This window comes from Balaenoptera musculus, chromosome 1 (assembly GCF_009873245.2).
Source record: "Balaenoptera musculus isolate JJ_BM4_2016_0621 chromosome 1, mBalMus1.pri.v3, whole genome shotgun sequence".
NCBI lineage: Eukaryota > Metazoa > Chordata > Mammalia > Artiodactyla > Balaenopteridae > Balaenoptera > Balaenoptera musculus.
Genome location: NC_045785.1, coordinates 40,215,721 through 40,233,737, shown reverse-complemented (window position 1 = coordinate 40,233,737; position 18,017 = coordinate 40,215,721). Strand labels below are relative to the sequence as shown.

The window sequence follows — 18,017 nt, the reverse complement described above, 5'->3', positions numbered from 1 at the left end:
TATGAAACTGGCATGAGATGAATGTAAACAAACACCCAGTCCTGTGCCTGGCATACAGTAGGCCCTCAACAGATGTCACCCCCTTCCCCATGGGATCTGAGAAGATGAAGCAGGTAATCTGCTTTGTAAACTATAAGGCACTCTGCAAACACATATGGGTCTTATTTTCCCCGTTCGTATTCTTACAAGGCTGTGGTTAGGCACCACTTCCTCCCTCTTGGTTTCAGACAAGGAGCCTGAGCTTCAGGGAGAGGAAGTGATTGCCCAAAGACAAGTAGTTCATCAGAGGCATGGCTGGGGGGTCTCAACTCCCCGCTCCAGCCACCTTAGCTGCCTCCTTGGCATTCTCACTTCCAGCCTCCTTCTTCCCCGCACTGTCCTTGCAATAACCTCTCGCAGGGCCCTCCTGCTTGTACCAACTCCTTTACTGGCAGCCATCTGTCAGTTACTAAACTTGGCAGCAGCCTGTTCCCCAGCTGATCAGATGCAACTCTTTTGTCCTTGTTTGTGAAAAGACAGTAGCCTTACCATCGCTACTTCATCCCTGGGAGCCCAAACTCCCGTGCCCACCCCCTCTGTGGGCAGCAGACAGAGGGCAGGGTCACTATCCCATTTTACAGAGGAGGCCTGAGGCACAGAGAAGCCGAGAAGCTCTCAGGTGCTCTCTCTGTTGACCCTGCTTTCCCCAAAAAGGAGTCTGGATGGTGCTGAGTTTATCGATAGACTCAGTGCTGTCTATCACTGAGGCTTTCAGTCAATGTTCACTCCTTGGCAGAGGCTTTACTGCCTTCCCACTACCTTCTCAGGATCAACTCCAAACTCCTTGGCATGACACTCACAATTCTCCATGATGTGGCTCTTGCCAGGGGGCCTTGGCCTCATTATATCCCAGCTCCACACAACTTAATCCCTGGACACTCTTCTCCCCACCACTGGGCCTTTGCATCTGCTGCTCCTCTGCCTAGGAGGTCTTGTGCCCACTCCTTGCCACCTGGCATATACCGTTCATCTCCCAAGGTTCATTTCAAGTACCTGCTGTGGGCCCCCTGGCCCACTCCCTTCCGCCCCCTGCTTCGTGCCTGCATTGTGGGTTACCCAATGGTCATCTCTTTGGCCCTGATTTGTTATGCATTTGATTTATATTTGTTGCTCTCCCTTTAAACCTAGCTGTTTGAGACCCAGGGCTGGATCTTAGAGTGTCATTTTCCACATCTGTAAAATGTGCATTGTCTTGTTCATTTCATGGGGCTGTTGTGAGGAACAAACGCTGTCTTGGCTCTGGGATGCTAAATCTGAGTTCAGAAAGGGGAGCCTCCAGTTCACGTAACCAGGAAAGGGCAGGAGGGGGCTCTGAAGTCTGAAGCTGGCTCTCCCAAGCCTGTGCGTGCCTTTGGCCCCTGGGAGACAGGAAGCACTAAAGGGCCAAGCTTCCCGCCTGGAAGAGCACAGTGTTCTGGCCACCCCACCACAACCAGGACACCTGACACGTGAGACCGGGGAGGCTCAGGGCAGTGAGGTGGCTTACCCAGGACCACACAGCTAATTCATGGCGGATGTGACACCGGGACCCATCGCCCCGATCCTGGTCTCCCTCTGTCCCTATCTCTGTAACTGCCACTTAAGACACACAACTCACCCTTCCTGAGGCAGCTCAAGACAGGCAGGATTCCCCCACTTTGCCGATGAGGAACTGAGGCATGGTCTTCCCCAAGGGCCTCCCAGCCCCCTGGGGACAGCCCAGACCACAGCCCCCTGGGGCTCAGCTGGGGCTTTCTTCCCCAGACCCAGCCCTCAGCTGGATTCCCCGCCCCAGCCCACCTTGTTCTGGGGAGGGCAGGAGGGTGGGTCTAAGGCCTGGAAGCTTGATTGCGGAGGTACCTTTGGTTCTGTTAACTCTGTTTCCCGATTAACTGGCTCAGTGACCTTGAGTGGAGGACACACATTTGGGGCCTGGTCATCCCCATCTGGCGGGGACCTCGGTTCTCATGGCCGAGCTGCTGATGCATCTGCTGCTGGGAGTAGAGTGAAGTCCTGTCGTGGCAGAGCTCTGGCGGGGGTGCCATTCGGGGGGGCCGGGCTGTGACTTCCTCAAGGCTCTGCATGTTGGGGAGACGGCTGCTTGTCAGTCACCCTCTACTGCCCCCAACCCCACTCCTGGCCTCTGTGAGGCCAAACTGTCCTTGTTCTCCAACTACGGCGTGGGAGGTCAAGGTCACTCCCACGTGGCTCTGTAGCAGAGTGTGTGTGAGCTGGGTCTCTGGAGCTACACCACCTGGATTTGAAGCCCGGCTCTCCCACTTAGTACAGGATGACCTTGGGGATGTCCTATAACCTCTCCTTGCCTCAGTCCCTTTATCTCAAAAGGGAAATAATAACAGGGATCCTGCATCATAGGGTTGTTGTGGAGATTAAATGAGTTAATAACCATAAAATATTTAAGATGGTGCTTGGAATGCAGTAAGCACTGAAGAAGTGTTATTCGTAGGGGAGGAAGTAGCATTAATGGAGCATCTTGCAGGTGCCCAGGATGGTTCCTCTTATCCTTACTGGGAACCCAAACCCAGGCATGTGACTCCTGTACCACGTGCCCTGCCTTCCTCGCCTCCTTCCCAAAAGAGCCGTTAGCTGAACCCTCCTCGTTTACCCACGTGGGAGACCATGGAGCACGTCGGAAGTTTGGCCGGGACTGCACGTCAGATCTCCGACCTCCGGTCGAGTGAATGTTCTTGCGCTGAAGCTTCCTGGAGTTGTTGGGACATGGCTCACTGAAAAGTCCCACCTGCAGAGCGCTTGCCCCCTTCACACCGTTCATAAATGAATCGGTTAAGCCCACGCGTATGCAACACGACCTTGGAAGGTGCGCCACCCGCAGGAGACAGCAGGGGCGTGTGTATCTCTGAGGCTTTAGACTTGAGCAGCCCTGAGTCAGAATCCTACCACTTCACCTCCGCGCTGGGGACCCTCGCTCGGCAAGTCCTCAACTCTCGCAGCCTGTTTCTCTGCCTATAAAATGCGGCAGCAATGTGGTCCTCCAGGAGCTGCTGTGAGGATTCAGGGAGCCCTGCTCAACGTGCCAAGGGGCCCACCAGGCCCTCCCTCTGGGAGCTCACTCTTCAGGGGTGTCCTGTGCGGGCAGGGAGAGGAGGGGGGGAATACACACACACACACTCACAACCACCAGGACACCAGGACCCAGCACAGCCTAGCATTTCCCACAGTGCGGTGGTGACCAATGCCCCTTCCTCCCTCCCCTCCCCAGCTCTGTTTTCCTCTATCCCTCACCTGTTCTCCATCTTCCCCTCCCCCCTCTCTCCCATACAGCCTCACAGATGCCTGAAACTAGATCCTTAAGGCGTTGTCACGGGGCCTTTTGCTTCCCCAAACTTGTCCTTTCATTTGTGAAATGGGCAGAGTTGGGGATAAGAGGGTAAGAACTTAGACTCTGAACTTCAGGCTCTGCAGGGCCAGACTCCCTGTGATTCCATAATTTGGGGCCCTTGGGCTCAGCTGAGGGCAGACAGGGGCCTGGTACACGATCAGGGTGGGGTCTAGAGTGGCTCCTGCCATGTGACCCACATTCTGAGCCCAGCAGAGACCCCAGCCGACTGTCTTGCTTCAAGCCTGGCCTCTTCCCATTGCAGTATTCTGCCTATTAGCCGGAAACAGCAACAGTAAACCTTATACAGAACTCTCTAGAGAAAAATCATGTAAGCATATATGCAAATCATCCTGCAAATCACATGCAAATAGACTCCTGGCTCTTTCTGTCTTGGCTTCGTGGAAAGGGCACCACTCTGAAGCCGGTAGAACTGGACCTGAATCCCAGCCAGGCCCCTGTGAGACACTCAGCAAGTGATGTCACCAGCCTGACTTTGTTTCCCTGTCTGCAAAACAGAGCCAGTGTAATTACAGGTCAATCCAGCTACTGAACGTACAGTGCCCACCACCGGTCCATATTTTATTCATTCCTTTCTCATGTATCTATTGAGGACTGAGCTGGGCACTGACAAAATCATCGTAAAAATGTAGAGCTGTCCTTGCCCTCCTGGAGCTCACAGCCTGGAGAGAAAACAGATTTGCACAGCAGATGCAAGCCTCAATCCCCCAAACTCAGAGGTACTGGAAATATAACTTTCCTTACTTGTCTACAACTGAACTCAGTTTCCATTTTGAGGCCCCATTCTGCCAGGGGCCAGAAACCTAATCTCAGTCATTGTGGTGTCACCTTTCCCCAAGATTGTGTGATTTAAGCCAAGACTATTGATGCTCCTGGGGGTGGTAGACAAATAGTCTTGTCATCAGTGTCATCATCTATCCACACGGCTTCCCCTCCATCAGCGGCTTCCCCGTGACTCTCTGGGCTTTGGTCACTGCAGAGCCCCTGCAGGTCGCCACCATGTCAGACCCTGGCTCCTGACTGCAAGCCTCTTTATGTTTGCTGCACTCTGCTAGGTCTGTCCCCCTACTGCCACCTTGTCATCCTTCAGGACATCTGTCCATTATTATAACTTCCCTCCAAACCACATTCCATGCTGCAGCCAGGGGAAACTCTCCAAAGCCCAGATCTGACCCTAACCTTGCAATGGCTCTCCTGTGCCCTTTATATTCTTCAGCAGGACTGGCAAGTCCCCACTTACCTCTCCCGCTTCTCTCTCAATAGCCTCCCACCCTCACACCTTCAACCAAACCAAATAAGAGCAATGAGTAAACAACACACTTCCTATGTGCCAGACACTTTGCTTACATTAACTCACTGAGATCCTCACAATAACCCACATGGTAGTTATTATTATTATTTTCTTCTTAACTTATGAGGAAACTGAGGAACCAAGAGCTTAAGACCACACACCTAGTCCAGTTTCAGAGTCTGTGCCTTTCTTTCTTTCTTTCTTTTTCTTTCTTTCTTCTTTCTTCCTTTCTTTCTTTCTTTTCTTTCTTTTCTTTCTTCCTTCCTTCCTTTCTTTTTGGCTGCGTTGGGTCTTCGTTGCTGCGCACAGATTTTCTCTAGCTGCAGCAAGCGGAGGCTACTTTTTGTTGCGGTATGCGGGCTTTTCGTTGCGGTGCGCGGTCTTCTCATTGCGGTGGCTTCTCTTGTTGCGGAGCATGGGCTCTAGGCATGTGGGCTCAGTAGTTGTGGTGCACGGGCTTAGTTGCTCTGCGTCATGTGGGATCTTCCTGGACCAGGGACCGAACCCGTGTCCCCTGCATTGGCAGGCATATTCTTAACCACTGCGCCACCAGGGAAATCCCTCAGAGTCTGTGCCTTTAATTACAAAGCTATGCCCCCTGGAATTGAAGAGCTCTAGCAAACAGGCTGTCTACTTTCTCACCTCCCAGCCTTTGTGGAAGACCCTCCCTGCCTGGGACACCGTCCCCTGACACCCCTTTCGTCTGGCTCACTCTACTCATCCTTTAAGTTGCCATGGCCGCTTCCTGACCCCCAGGCTGGGTCAGGAGCCCCCTGGGTTCCCAGAGCTCCCTGTGCTGTTCCCACCAGAGCCTTTGCCAGTGGGTACAGTGGGAGCTGCTTTCTCTCCATGCACCCTCTGAGCAGGAACCTCTCATGCATCTTGGAATGCCAAGCTCATGGCAGGGACCTGGCCCTGCGAATGTCTATGGAATGAGTGATTATCAGCACAACTAACCCTCTACAGTAAGTCCCCTACATATGAATGAGTTCTGTTCCGAGAGTACGTTCGTAAGTCCAATTTGTTCATAAGTCCAACAAAATTAGCCTAGGTACCCAACTGGCACAATTGGGTACAATTGGCCATATAGTACTGTACTGTAATAGGTTTATAGTACTTTTCACACAAATAATACATAACAAACAAATGCAAAAAATAAAGAAAACATTTTAAATCTTACAGTACAGTACCTTGAAAAGTACAGTAGTACAGTACAGCAGCTGGCATCCAGGGGCTGGCATCTAGTGAACAGGCAAGAAGAGTTACTGACTGGAGGAGGGAGAGGAGGTGGGAGATGGTAGAACTGAAGGATCGTCAGCAATAGGAGACGGAGGGCAAGCTGCAATTTCATTCACACCTGACGTTGATGGCACAGGTTCTGGTTCCTTGCTGGATTCAATTTTGTTTACCCTCTTGAAAAAATGATCCAGTGATGTCTGGGTAGTAGCTCTTTTTCTTCTCATCATAGATGACATGGTAGCACTGGATTGCATTCTGAACTGTTGCTGCAACCTTCATGTACCATTCTACATTCAGGCCCTGTGCCTCAAAAACTAACAGTTCCTCCTCAAATAAAGAAAATCCCCTTGCCATTTCCTGTGTCATGAATCTCTTCAGTTCTTCAGTTACTTCTTCTTCCTCTTGTCTCTCTTTGTCCTTTCTGTGGGCCTCCAGTTCCATCAGGTCTTCATTAGTAAGCTCCTCATGTTACACAGCAAGGAGTTCAATGAAGTCAATCTCTTGGAGATCTAGCTTGAAATAAAGATACTGTACTACCGTACTCTATACAGTACTGTACAGTAGAGTGTACAAAAGCACAACCACTTGTAGAGGATGCATGCACATGACAGTGTACATGTGAACTAACTTATGTGATTGGACATTCGAATGCACGTTCGCATCTTTGAAAGTTCGCAACTTGAAGGTTCGAATGTAGGGGACTTACTGTACTTTGTTAAGGTTGAATGAATTCCTGGGACCAATCTACCAATGGGCATTTATTAGGCACCTGCTGTGTGCCTTGTGCTGAACCAACTATACTGGGAGAAATAACAGTAATGAATGTTCAGTTGTGGTTTGCCTGGCGAGGGTCATCGTGGCCAGGCGAGGCCGGCAGGGCAGTGAGGTCTGCAGCCCAGCTTTCATTTCAGGTCCTCTGCCACTTTTCCTTCTTCTCCTCCAGCCTCTCTAGCCTCCAGCCCTGCTTTCTTCCACCTTCCTGATTACATCAGCTCAAAGGAAAGAACCTGCAAACTTGTTTACTGAAGGGGCAGAGACTGATCTTAAGGGGGTGGATTATGTCTCCCAGCAGGAGAGAGATTATTCTCCTCACTTAGCAGATGAGGATTCTGCTACTTTGGGGGAGAGGAATGAAGTAGATGGAATCATAGGCTGTTGGTGTGGGTTGCATCCTTGGGAATCCCTGGATTCTTTCTTCTAAATTTATCAATGAACCAAAACTAGAACCCCGGTTCTCTAACTGCTGGTTTGTTGGCTTCTCCAATTGAGTATCCTTGTCCCCAAATCCCATAGTCAGTCAACTTCACAGACAAGGACTCCTGGTTCTAAACTGTATTCTTTTTTTTTACGACCCCACTGCCTTTCAACCTTTGATCTGAGTGAGTTTATGAGAGCACATCACAGTGTTCAGGTGCTGTGTCAGGCAGTCAAAATGCAGGAGTTCTAACCCTGTCCCACATCAGTCTTCCAGATTAAGTGTTGTTACCTCTATATCAAGACGAGGAAACTGGTCAGAGAAAGCTAACAACCAGTGAAGAGTCACAGGCAGGTCCCCAAGTCCACATGCTCTCTGCTTCCTCAGTCCATGCCGTGCTTTGGCCCATAGGGGGGATGGCATTTCCTCTCCACTCTGACTTTCTCCGACATTTCTCCTCATATTCCTCTTCACTTACTACTCCCCCCCTCCCCGCCACACCAAATACAAGTGGAACCTCGCCTCCCAGTTTCCTGATCGATAGGAAAGATTCCTGTTGAACAGTATCTGACCTCAAGCCAAGAAATGAGTCTAAAACCTCTGCTTTCCTTGCCCCATACTCACTCTGGGTGGCTGCAGCCTCCGGTCTGGCTTTGTTTCCTCTCATCCTTTTATTAGCTGCCTAATCGGCAGCCCAATTAATCTGCTCATCTGTGAAGGAGGATGGCTCACAATGAGCTCCTCCGCTTCCAGAAGCCATCCTCTGAGGCAGCACGGCCAGGCCCTGAGCACAGGCTGGCTCCTTGATGGAGCGCTGCCCCAGGAGCCAGGGTCAATTAGTGGACAGATTAAGCAATTACTAGCCCCTAACAAGGGTGCCTGGCATCATTACCCTGCCTGTTTACTGGCAAACTACAGCTTTCACATGAAGACCAACAAATAAATTAGGGCATCTGGTCGACTGCCGCTTCGGCGGTGAAGTAAATGATGTCCAACTGGCTCTCGGCTGCCGATGGATTCTCAACCCCGGCCTAATGAAAAGCCCAAGTTGTCCCTCACTGGTCATGGCAGCTCTGGAATGTGCCTCTGAGCGACTTATCATTCCAAGGGCTAAGTGCCTGCCACTGGGCATGTGGATTGTTCTTAGTTACCCCGCTGCTTCCTCCTGTCTGGCTGTCAAAACCTACTTATCTTTCAGGGCCCAGCTCAAAAGCTTCTTTCTCCTTGATGCCTTTCCTGCTCTCTCCAGCAGGAGAGGAGTTCTCCTTCTGTACTTTTGGGAGGGTTTTGTACTCTCCTATCACTTTCCAGCATTACAGGAGTTTCATGGAATGCCAGAGCTCCACTTTGCCTATTTTTCTCGGGTCTCTGATGAATAAGTAGAAACGTGGAGAAAAGGAGGGACAAGGCAAGGACTCAGTTCTTGTTTTCTCACCCCCTCTCCTGTAGATATATGCAGGCCATCGCCAGGATATCAGCGACAGCAGTGACAGAGTCAGGTTTGCCCTTCAGGACAGTCCCTCTGGCTATAGTGATGAGGGCACACTCTGGAGGTGGTTGCTGGCACCTACGCCAGGTGCGGTTGTTCTCATCCAGGCCAAGTAGGATGGTGGCGTAGAACAGAAGAGAGGCAGAGGGATGGAGATGAGGGGCAGATTTGCTAGCTTCAAGGAAGAGACTTGGAGACCACCTGAATGTGGGAAGAGAGTCCTGGAGAATTCAACTCTTCTAAATCTGGTGACCTGAAGGCGAGGTAGTTGTTGGTGCCAGTGAGAAGCAGAGAGGGCAGCCAGCCCCAGAGTCTGGGAAGAGAGGACCCTCAAAGTGGGGAAAGGAGCAGGCTTGGGGGCATTGACAAAACCTCTCTGTCCTCTTGTGACTTCTCCTTTGTGTTTCCTGGTGCACCCATCAGCCACTTGAGGACTGAGACCCCTAAGGTCCCTGACTCCATTGTCATCCAATCTGATGTCAGCCTTTAGCTAACAGCGCGCCCATTAGGGAGCAACTCTAAATTTATTGTTTAGAGTTATCCTGCCTCTCCCCCATGTCTGTCTCTCAAGACCCAGGGGTCCCTCCAAGGCACAGCTCATATGCCATCTTTTCCTGGAGGCCCACCCTGTACTCTTCAGCAGGACATGCTCTCCCCCAGCCCATGAGCTTCAATATTACATCTTGAACTGTCTCTTGGAAACAGAGATATTATTTGTAAAATTCACTGGGCAACACCTAATCCGTAGCCGTACATTCACAGTGGCTAACAACATAGGCCAAAATCACCTGCGGAGCTGTGTTTTCCCAGCTGAGGGAAATGTGCTCCTCCTCCTTGAAACGCTTTGAGGTTAACCCAGGTGCTTCTCTTTCTCCAGGGATCATTGACTTCCTCATAAGCCAGCACCCTATTGCTCGTGCCCTACGGGAACACCTGGTCTTCAAGATTGCACCCATGCTCAACCCTGATGGCGTCTACCTGGGCAATTACAGGTGAGGGACGGGAGAGAATGCTTGGATGGTGGTGTGGAAGCAGGAAGAAAAAGGGGATAGGTTTTTGAGGAAGAATTTTCAGACTACCCATGAGTTCATTAGAGGAAGTTTCACCCTGGCTCTTGAGAATGTGACTAATGGGCCTTGGCTGTTTCATTCACAGTCACCTGAGGTCACTTGCTCTAGTTTTCTGGGCAGCTTGCTGGACCAGGAATCAGGAGACTTAATATCAGTTTTGGCACCTACTTCCTGTGTAACCTTGGGGAATTTACTTTCCCTCTCTGATGCATTGCAGTTTCTCTTGCACAATTAAGACAATAATTACTTTCCTGGCAGGGCACTTGTGAGCATCGAAAGAAACGGTGGCAATGAACGTGCTTTGCAGAATATCATATGGTGGTGATAAAGGTTACTGTTTTGTTTCCGGGTTTCTTCTTGGAGATTATTAATGAAGGAGAGTAGCATCCCAGATCACGTGAACGGCATTTCTCTTTGGTGTGGGCATACTGGCTAGCCCCACACTCACTCAGGCACTCACATCTTGAACTCTTTCTCCTGGCTTAGCACCATAATTTACAGCCGAAAATTCCACTACCAGGGGAAACATCTGCTGAGAGAACATTGAATCCTCTGAGAGTGTTATTACCCTTATTTCACGGTTGAGGCAACAGACTGGCCCAAAGTCATACAACCAGTAAATCATTGACTGTCTAACTTCACTGCCTAAATTATACAGCTTGAGAGCTGATTAGTCCCACAACTCTCAAGGTAACATTCAAACTCCCCAGCTTTGACTCAAAGCTCTGTGTGACCTGGTGCCTCACCTCCCACCCTCTGGTCTTAGAACTGTTGCTCCGGTCACTCTAAGGGAGGCCTGGTTCCTTACACAGGTCCTGTTGGTGCCTGATACCTTACCTTCATAAAGGCCCTCTGTCCAGAGCCTCCTGGTCCTTTCCTCATCTCACTAACCCTTCCTCACAACTCAGCTCATGCCTCTTCTTCTAGAAAACATTCTGCAAACCCCCAGACAGAATTGGTCATTCCCTTCTCTGAGCTCCCACAGGCCTGGCTACAGAACATGTCTTATCCTATTGCATGGACCCCATTGGTCCTAAAGCCACCAGACGGAAAGCACTGAGCCTTAATGGTCCTCGTGTCCCCAGCGCCTATCAGCAGGGATCAGCACATAGTAGATGCTCAAAAAGAATTTGGTAGATATGAGAGAAGGAAAGGGATGACTTTATTGATGAAGGCGCTAAGGCTCAGAGATGAGATGGGACCTGCCCAAGTTCAGTGGCAGAGCTCAGACCAGAACCCACATTGCCTGACATCCCATCAGGTCCATTTTAAACAGAGCTGGTTTAAGGCTTTCCCAGAGTGTGACAGTTGGGTCCACAGGGGCTCCCTAGTACCCCTGGGTATGAGTTAGAGAGAACCCATGGGATGCATGATGCCTTAATTAAAGACAGTTTTGCTTCCTCTCTTAATTGGCTCAAGCGATGGCTCATTAGCACGGGCAGGGTTTATGGTTGCTGCAGGCCTGGGAGCAGTGCCTTTCCACCTTCCCTGGACAGAATACTCTGTTAGTGATGATGTTGGTGGAAGGACCATTTGATTGATGTTAACATTTCTGTTTAATTACACGAGCGGCCGTGGTCAGAGAGAGGTCAGTACTGTTCACTACACACACTTATTTATGTCATCATCCGCTGTCCGGGGATGACCAGTTGGAAAGAGGTGTGTGACCTTGGCCGAAATGCCTCCTCTCTCTGGGCTTCAGATGGCCAGTGGGGTGGCGCTGGGTAGCTGGCTGCTTCCTACATGTCCTCAAGCTGTCCAAATTTTGTGATTTGGGGAGTTCAGGATAAAAGAGCTCCACTCCTCAGAAACGGTTCGGTACCGAAGTTTAAAAGCCCCGCGTTCTCCTAGTGAGAATGTGTGGTTCTCATTCTGAGAGTTGAAGAAAATCTCTAACCACAGGCATTAGTCCTGTTGCTAAAATAGCTGAGTAGCAACAAAGAGCCTATCATGAGAATTCACCATTCAAGATTGGGAGAATGTGAAAAATAGTAATCAGGACTCCAGATGGAGAACTTCAAGGTGCCGTAGAGGTCCTCTGGGCCAGCCCCTGCACGGTGCCCCGTGGTTTGGCCGGACTTGTCCAGGCATTATGGGGGAAAAAAGATTTGGAGTTCAAGTGAATTGGGGAAACACAGAGTTCAGCAAAGTTCAACAAGTTCTTTCACAATAAGACTTTTCAGTTTTGAAAATGCTAATAAACGGGAATCCCAAGAGGGGAATATAGTGTCCAGTGTTCCCCAAAGGAACCCTTTTCCTAAACAGCTCACTCCCCCGCCACCCCCTCACCCGCTCCACTGCTACCCCGTCCCCAGAGGCAGCAGGGTTTCTGAAACACAATCTGGGAAAGGCCACTACGAGAATTCCGCTTGCCACCCAGCACCGTGTGTCAGGCGTTCACACACTTATTTGATCCTCGTAGCAGCTCTATGGAGGAGCGTCTCTGAAGCTTTCTCTGCTTGCAAATAATAAAAACCTACTCCAATTGGCGTGAGTACAGGAGGAAAAGCAGGAGGGAATCGGGGGAGAGGAGCAAAGGACAGAAGGCGGCAGGTGGGAAGGAATGTGGCTTGTCAGAACCTTAGGGCAGCACACAGAGCCCCACTCACAGACCGCCTCGCAGCGCTGGGGTCAGCCCCACCTCCCTCACGTGCTCCCTGACCTTCACTCTCTACACCTCCCCGCAGGACGTGCAGTCCCGCAAGCCTCAGTGACGTTGAATCACCTGCCTTAAGTCGTGTGGGCTGTGAGGAGTGGGCAGGGGTGCAGGCGTGCCCCAGCCAAGCTGTGCTCCTGGGCTGTCCTGTACCCCCTGCTGGCACCACACACACCAGACCCAGCGAAGAGCAGCAGACAGGCCTGTCCTCCAGGCTCCTCTTCTCCCCCGACCCCGCTTCCTCTTCCTCCTCCTCCTCCTCCTTCCTCTTCCTCCACATTAAAGAACCGTGTAATCTAGTCTAGGAAGGAGAGTAACACTTCCCAGATTTGATCACGCGAAACTTTTATTTAATAATACGAGTACCTGTTCCATGGTACTTATAGTAGAATAGACAAGGTGCACTCTAGCATTTAATGGCCGATGATGGCAGCTGTCCCATGAGAGAGAATGCGTTTTATGTAAGAGGGCAGCAGTGTTTACTTACTAGACTACTGTATGCGCTCCCAGACTCTGGCTTATGGGAGGAGTAGAGAGGGCCAAAGTTACAGCAACCACAGTGCACTCTCCAGCAGCCCTCTAAGACAGTTAGATGGTGTAACGGTAGAAACAATGATACTACGGCAACTAACAAAAACACAGAACAACTATACCCTCTGTCTCACTTACTACACTCCAGCAACACTGGCCATTTTTTTCAGTTCAGGTCTGAGGTTCAATGCCACTTCACAGAAAGGCCTGCCTAGATTCTCCAAAATAAATTAGGGCTCCCATTACACTCTTTCAGAGCACTCTGTAGTGTCCTTTCAGAGCCCTGGCCCCAATTTGTAATCACGTGATTATCTATTTGATGACTGTCTCCACCTCTAGACTCTAAACTCCGTGAAGGCAGGACTTCATCCCCAAAGCCTGGCATGGTGCCCAGCATAGAAGCGGCCTTTGATATATATTATCTGAATGAATACATACACACCACAGCAGTGTTTTGCAACTGTGCCACGGCACGGAGCTACGGTCCCCAGGCAAACAAGTCATCACCACATGCCGTCAGCTCCCAGCCCTTCACTTTCAGCAACTCGGCCTCCTAACCCCAGTTGTTTTGATCTTACGCTGTTGCGACATAAATACTATGACGAGCTGCTGTAGTGATTTAGTGAACGCTGGGTTCAGAGGCACACTTTGTTATTGTACGTTACATCTAAAAGCCACCTTTGATCATTACCATGACTCTCTGAGAAAGGAAAGTCAGTTTTTATTATACCCATTTGAGCAAAGGGGAAACCAAGTCTGCAGAGGTGAAGAACCCGTTCAAGGTCCTATGGTGTGTCCAGGACTCTCCACACCCCCGGGCACTGCCTGTGCCTTACAAGCTGGAGGTGGGAGCAGAGAACTAGCAGTCTAACTTCCCCCACTCTCGTGAGTCTTCTAGTCTTGGGGCAAGACACTTCTCTCCCCTGGCCTCAGTTTCCCCCTGCCCTCTTGGAAAAGGAAAATGAAGTGAAAGGCACTCTTCGTCATTTAGTAGAAGCCCTAGGGAGAGGCTCTGTCAAGAACGGTACAGCTATAGCATGGATGAACCTTGGGGACATTATGCTAAGTGTAATAAGCCAGACACAAAAAGACAGATTTTTTTATGATTCCACTAATATGAAGTACTTAGAGTAGTCAAAATCATAGAGACACAAAGTAGAATGGTGATTTCCAGGGGCTGGGGTGAGGAGCGGGGAAGAGAGTTATTGTTTAATGGGTATAGAGTTTCAGTTTTACGAGATGGAAAGAGTTTTGGAGATGGTTGCACAACATTATGAATACTTAATACCACTGAATTGTACACTTAAAAATGATTAAAATGGTAAATTTTATGTTATGTGTATTTTATCACAATAGAAAAATAATGGTATGACTTATCAATGCAACTTGAGCATCTTTGGAGAGTTCTAGGGGGATCTCGGGCCTAGGAGCTTTGAGGGATGAACGCTGTAACTTCAGGTATCATAGAGCCAAGAGCTACGAGGCAGTGGCTGGAAGGCCTTTGGGGTCGGGGGTGATGGGCTGAGTCCGTCTATGATGGCTGGCGATTCTCACTGTCCTGCAGTAGGTGTGGCTGTCCCACACAGTGCAACTCTTGCTCTCTCTCTCTGCCACGTCCTCCTCCCCATCACCTCCTTTACAGAGAAGACAACCTCCATCCCCACCTGTACCCCACTGAGCCTGTGTGATGTGCAAGTTGCCTTGCATTTGAAAAACAGACTCTCCATCTCCATATGACAATATGAAACTCTGCACTGGGTTTGCATTTCTTAATTAGGTGCTTGTCATTGTGTATTCCATAGAGCCACGTATAAGTAAATAGTCATAGACCTTTGAATAAATTTATTGCTTTTATTTATGTTTCTGGGCATCAAAATCTATAATTACCAGGTACAGCCTCCATATAACTGGTATTTAATGACAATTACTTTTTGTTACCATAGAAATGAGTCCAAAGTAGTTACCCATAATTTCTCATTTCCCAAACCTCACACGTGCTGAATTGCAATATTACCATAGTAATTGCCTATCAGTCATCATAAAATACACAGTTACCCAAAGGATAGCAGGATGCCGTGAAATTTCTCATCTTGGGGAAGCCTCAGTGCTTCTTGGGAGTGTGGAGGTGGGGGAGAGGAGCAGACCTCCGTGGGTGGTGCAGAAATGATTCAGCTTTATCGCATGACACTGCAGACCCTGTGGTGGAAACGGACGCTGCTACGACCCGCAGACTCGCAACGCATTATGTCTCTCGGCCCTGGTGAGCCTCACATAGCAAAGAATGCTCCAGCGCAGTAAATCCAATTTAACTAAGGTTTGTCAGGGGCCTGCTGAGTGCCGGGCCCTGTGCTACGCCTTAGGGAAGCAGATGGAAATCAGAGGCGGTCCTTGGCAGTAAGAAGCCCAGTGTTTGTACTAGAGGCGTGAGTGTGAGGCTGTGGAGGCCTAGACATAATCAGAGCTAATGTCTAAGTGCCTACTAACCACACATTATATACATCATCTCCTCTGACCCTCACAACAGCCCTGAGGTGGAGGTAGTATTATGGCCCCTTTTTAATTAGAAAAGCAAATTGAGGCCCAGAAACACCAAGGAACTTGCCCCACGTCCCCCAGCAGGAAGGTTTAGGAATCCAGGCAGGCCAGCCCTGGCCTGCTACAGATTCATCCCCCTGCTACACCGTATCCTGAAAGCAAGGACTGCTTCCTTCTGACTGGGGGTGACGAGGGAGGGTTTTTGAAGGGTGGATGGTATATAGGAGTTCACCAGACATAAAAGGAGATAAGGAGAGATTTGCACAGCAAACATCATTAAGTATGGCAGAGGGTGAAACATCAGGGGAAGTATTTCCAACACGCACACATACATGCACACACACAGACACACACACAGATACACACAGATATACACACCACACGAGACACATACACATACACACACTCACCCACAGACATTGGAACTGACCAACCTTGCCCACCTCAACATCCAAAGGGGGAAACATTTTTAACGTCCAAAATAGAATAGAACATAAAATTAGCTATGTAAAATGTAAAATACATGTCAGTATTCTATTTGTTCTTTGACAGCATAAAACTATGCATTTTTCATCAACTAGAAATGGAAACAGAGATCCACTGCAAGTTGCCTCACCAAGAGATATCTGCCAGCCCCTCCTCACTGTGCCTCCTTCCCCCGCCCAGGCCTCATGTCCCCCCCTTGCTGCCTCTCCATAGCCTCATCAGCCTTGGAGTGGGATGGGAGCTCAAAGACCTCTTGTCCAGTGCCCTGCCCAGGGCAGGGAAACCTTAAGAAGTGCTGCACTGATGCCAGCTCTGACTGTTAGGGGGTGTTTATGTCCAGGCTAAACCTGATAGCCCATCACTTCTGCTTTCTGCCCCTGAAGGATTAGTCAGGTTCAGTCCATCTTTTACATAGTAGCCCTTCAGCTGTTTGAGGATTGTGTGTCCCCACTCCTCCCCACTCCTCACTCACTCGAACCCCTGCCAGCTCCTGTTCTCCAGGCTGAACATCCCCAAAGCCTTACAACTTTTCATATGTAATCTGAAATCCATCCCTCTCCCCTTACCGCTGTGCTCTGCGCATACTCCAGATGTTTGTCATGGTCTGTATTTGAGGCATGGGGTCCAGGATGGAACAGTTATAATGATGAGAATGATGATGGTGATGATGATGGTGATGGTGAATAGTTAATATCTATTGAACCTTCTGGGCCTGACCCTATTCTGGGTATTTTGCATGTATTGTTTAATTCTTAGAACAACTCTCATTATTCTCATTTTACAGATGAGGAGACTGAGGCATAGGTAGATTAGGTAACTCCCTTAAATTCATAGAGCTAGCTAGTGGCATAGGAGAAGGAAGGGACCATCACAAGCCTAATTCTGGGGATGTACTTCTCCTGGTACAGCCTACATGCCCATCGCTATCTGACACTGAGCTCTCGTCAACCTAAATCTTTCCACTTGCATTCCTGCTAAGTCACAACCCTCACCCCCCAACCCCACCTTCTCTGAGAACCTTACAAGGAGGCATGGACTGGGCAGAAATCATGCTGCCTCTTTGAACAAAGAGGAAACCAAGCCACAGAGAGGCTAAGTAGCTTGCTCAAGGTCACACAGGGAGTGAGCCACATAGTTATTTAAGATGAAACGCAAGTGACGCAGGGGCCAGACAAAGCCTTACCTCCCAGAGACTCTCTCCCGCTTTATGTAACCTGCATGATGTTTCTACAGAGGCAGAAAGGACACTGGGGCAGGCAGCGTAATCAGGTGTCTAACCCATGAGTGCACACCGCTAAAACCAATTATTCAAATGAGCTTCCCAGCCAGGTTCCTCAGAAAAGGCCAGATGGCTGGATGTCTACGGAGGCAGCTCCCCATCTCTATCCCTGCAAGCAGCTGAATAGCCTTTCAAAGTTAGAGTTGATAGTGAGTTGACTTTAATCATTGATTCTACAGTGAAGACAGGCCTCCGAGGAGACAGTAAGCCAGAATTAGCAGCTGGGGAGTCCGGAGGAGCAAAACAATATGATAGAATCAAGAACTTTATCGTTGCCGGTCTTAGCTCCTAAACCGCTGCTGGAATAGCGTCAGTTCTCTATGTGCGATCCTTCCGGGGCCCCCCATTGACCATCAGAAGGAGCGTATACTCTGTAGCCTGGTCTTCAAGGCGGACACAGCGTCCAGGAAGCGCCTCCTCAGCTTCACCTCCCACTGTCCCCCTTGCCCTGTGCGCAAACGCTCACCCGGCGCACACTTCGTCCTGACCATCACCAGGGATCTGAGGGGGGCCTGGCCACGTGCTTGCCCTCCAGGAGGAGGCGCTGGTGAGATGGCTCCTGAGAGGAGAGTGGGAGTTAGTTGGGTGGAGAGATGAGCAACACTTTCTCTACCAAAGGAATAATAATGTTAAATAACAGCAGTGATGGTAATAATGCAAACATTAATGCAATTATACAAGCTGTCGGACCCTATTCTAATAGTGTTTAATGTATTATTCCCCCTGGACATGTGGGGGTGAGAACTCATCATGCTCCTGTTCCCACTCTCAGCGCACTTCCACCAGTGTAGGAGGAGACACAGGGGTCAGAGAGATAGAGGTCAGAATATTAGCTTTATTATTGAAAAA

The 18,017-nt window shown here is 49.7% G+C and overlaps 1 protein-coding gene across 1 annotated transcript in view; it reads left to right on the top strand.

Moving 5' to 3' along the window:
* Nucleotides 1-18,017, top strand: part of AGBL4 (ATP/GTP binding protein like 4) — a 1,270,110-nt gene that overhangs the window by 1,135,282 nt on the left and 116,811 nt on the right. Inside the window, exon 8 of the mRNA XM_036855931.1 lies at nucleotides 9,489-9,603. Coding sequence (XP_036711826.1) covers nucleotides 9,489-9,603 — 115 coding nt within the window. The remainder of the gene's footprint in view (nucleotides 1-9,488; nucleotides 9,604-18,017) is intronic.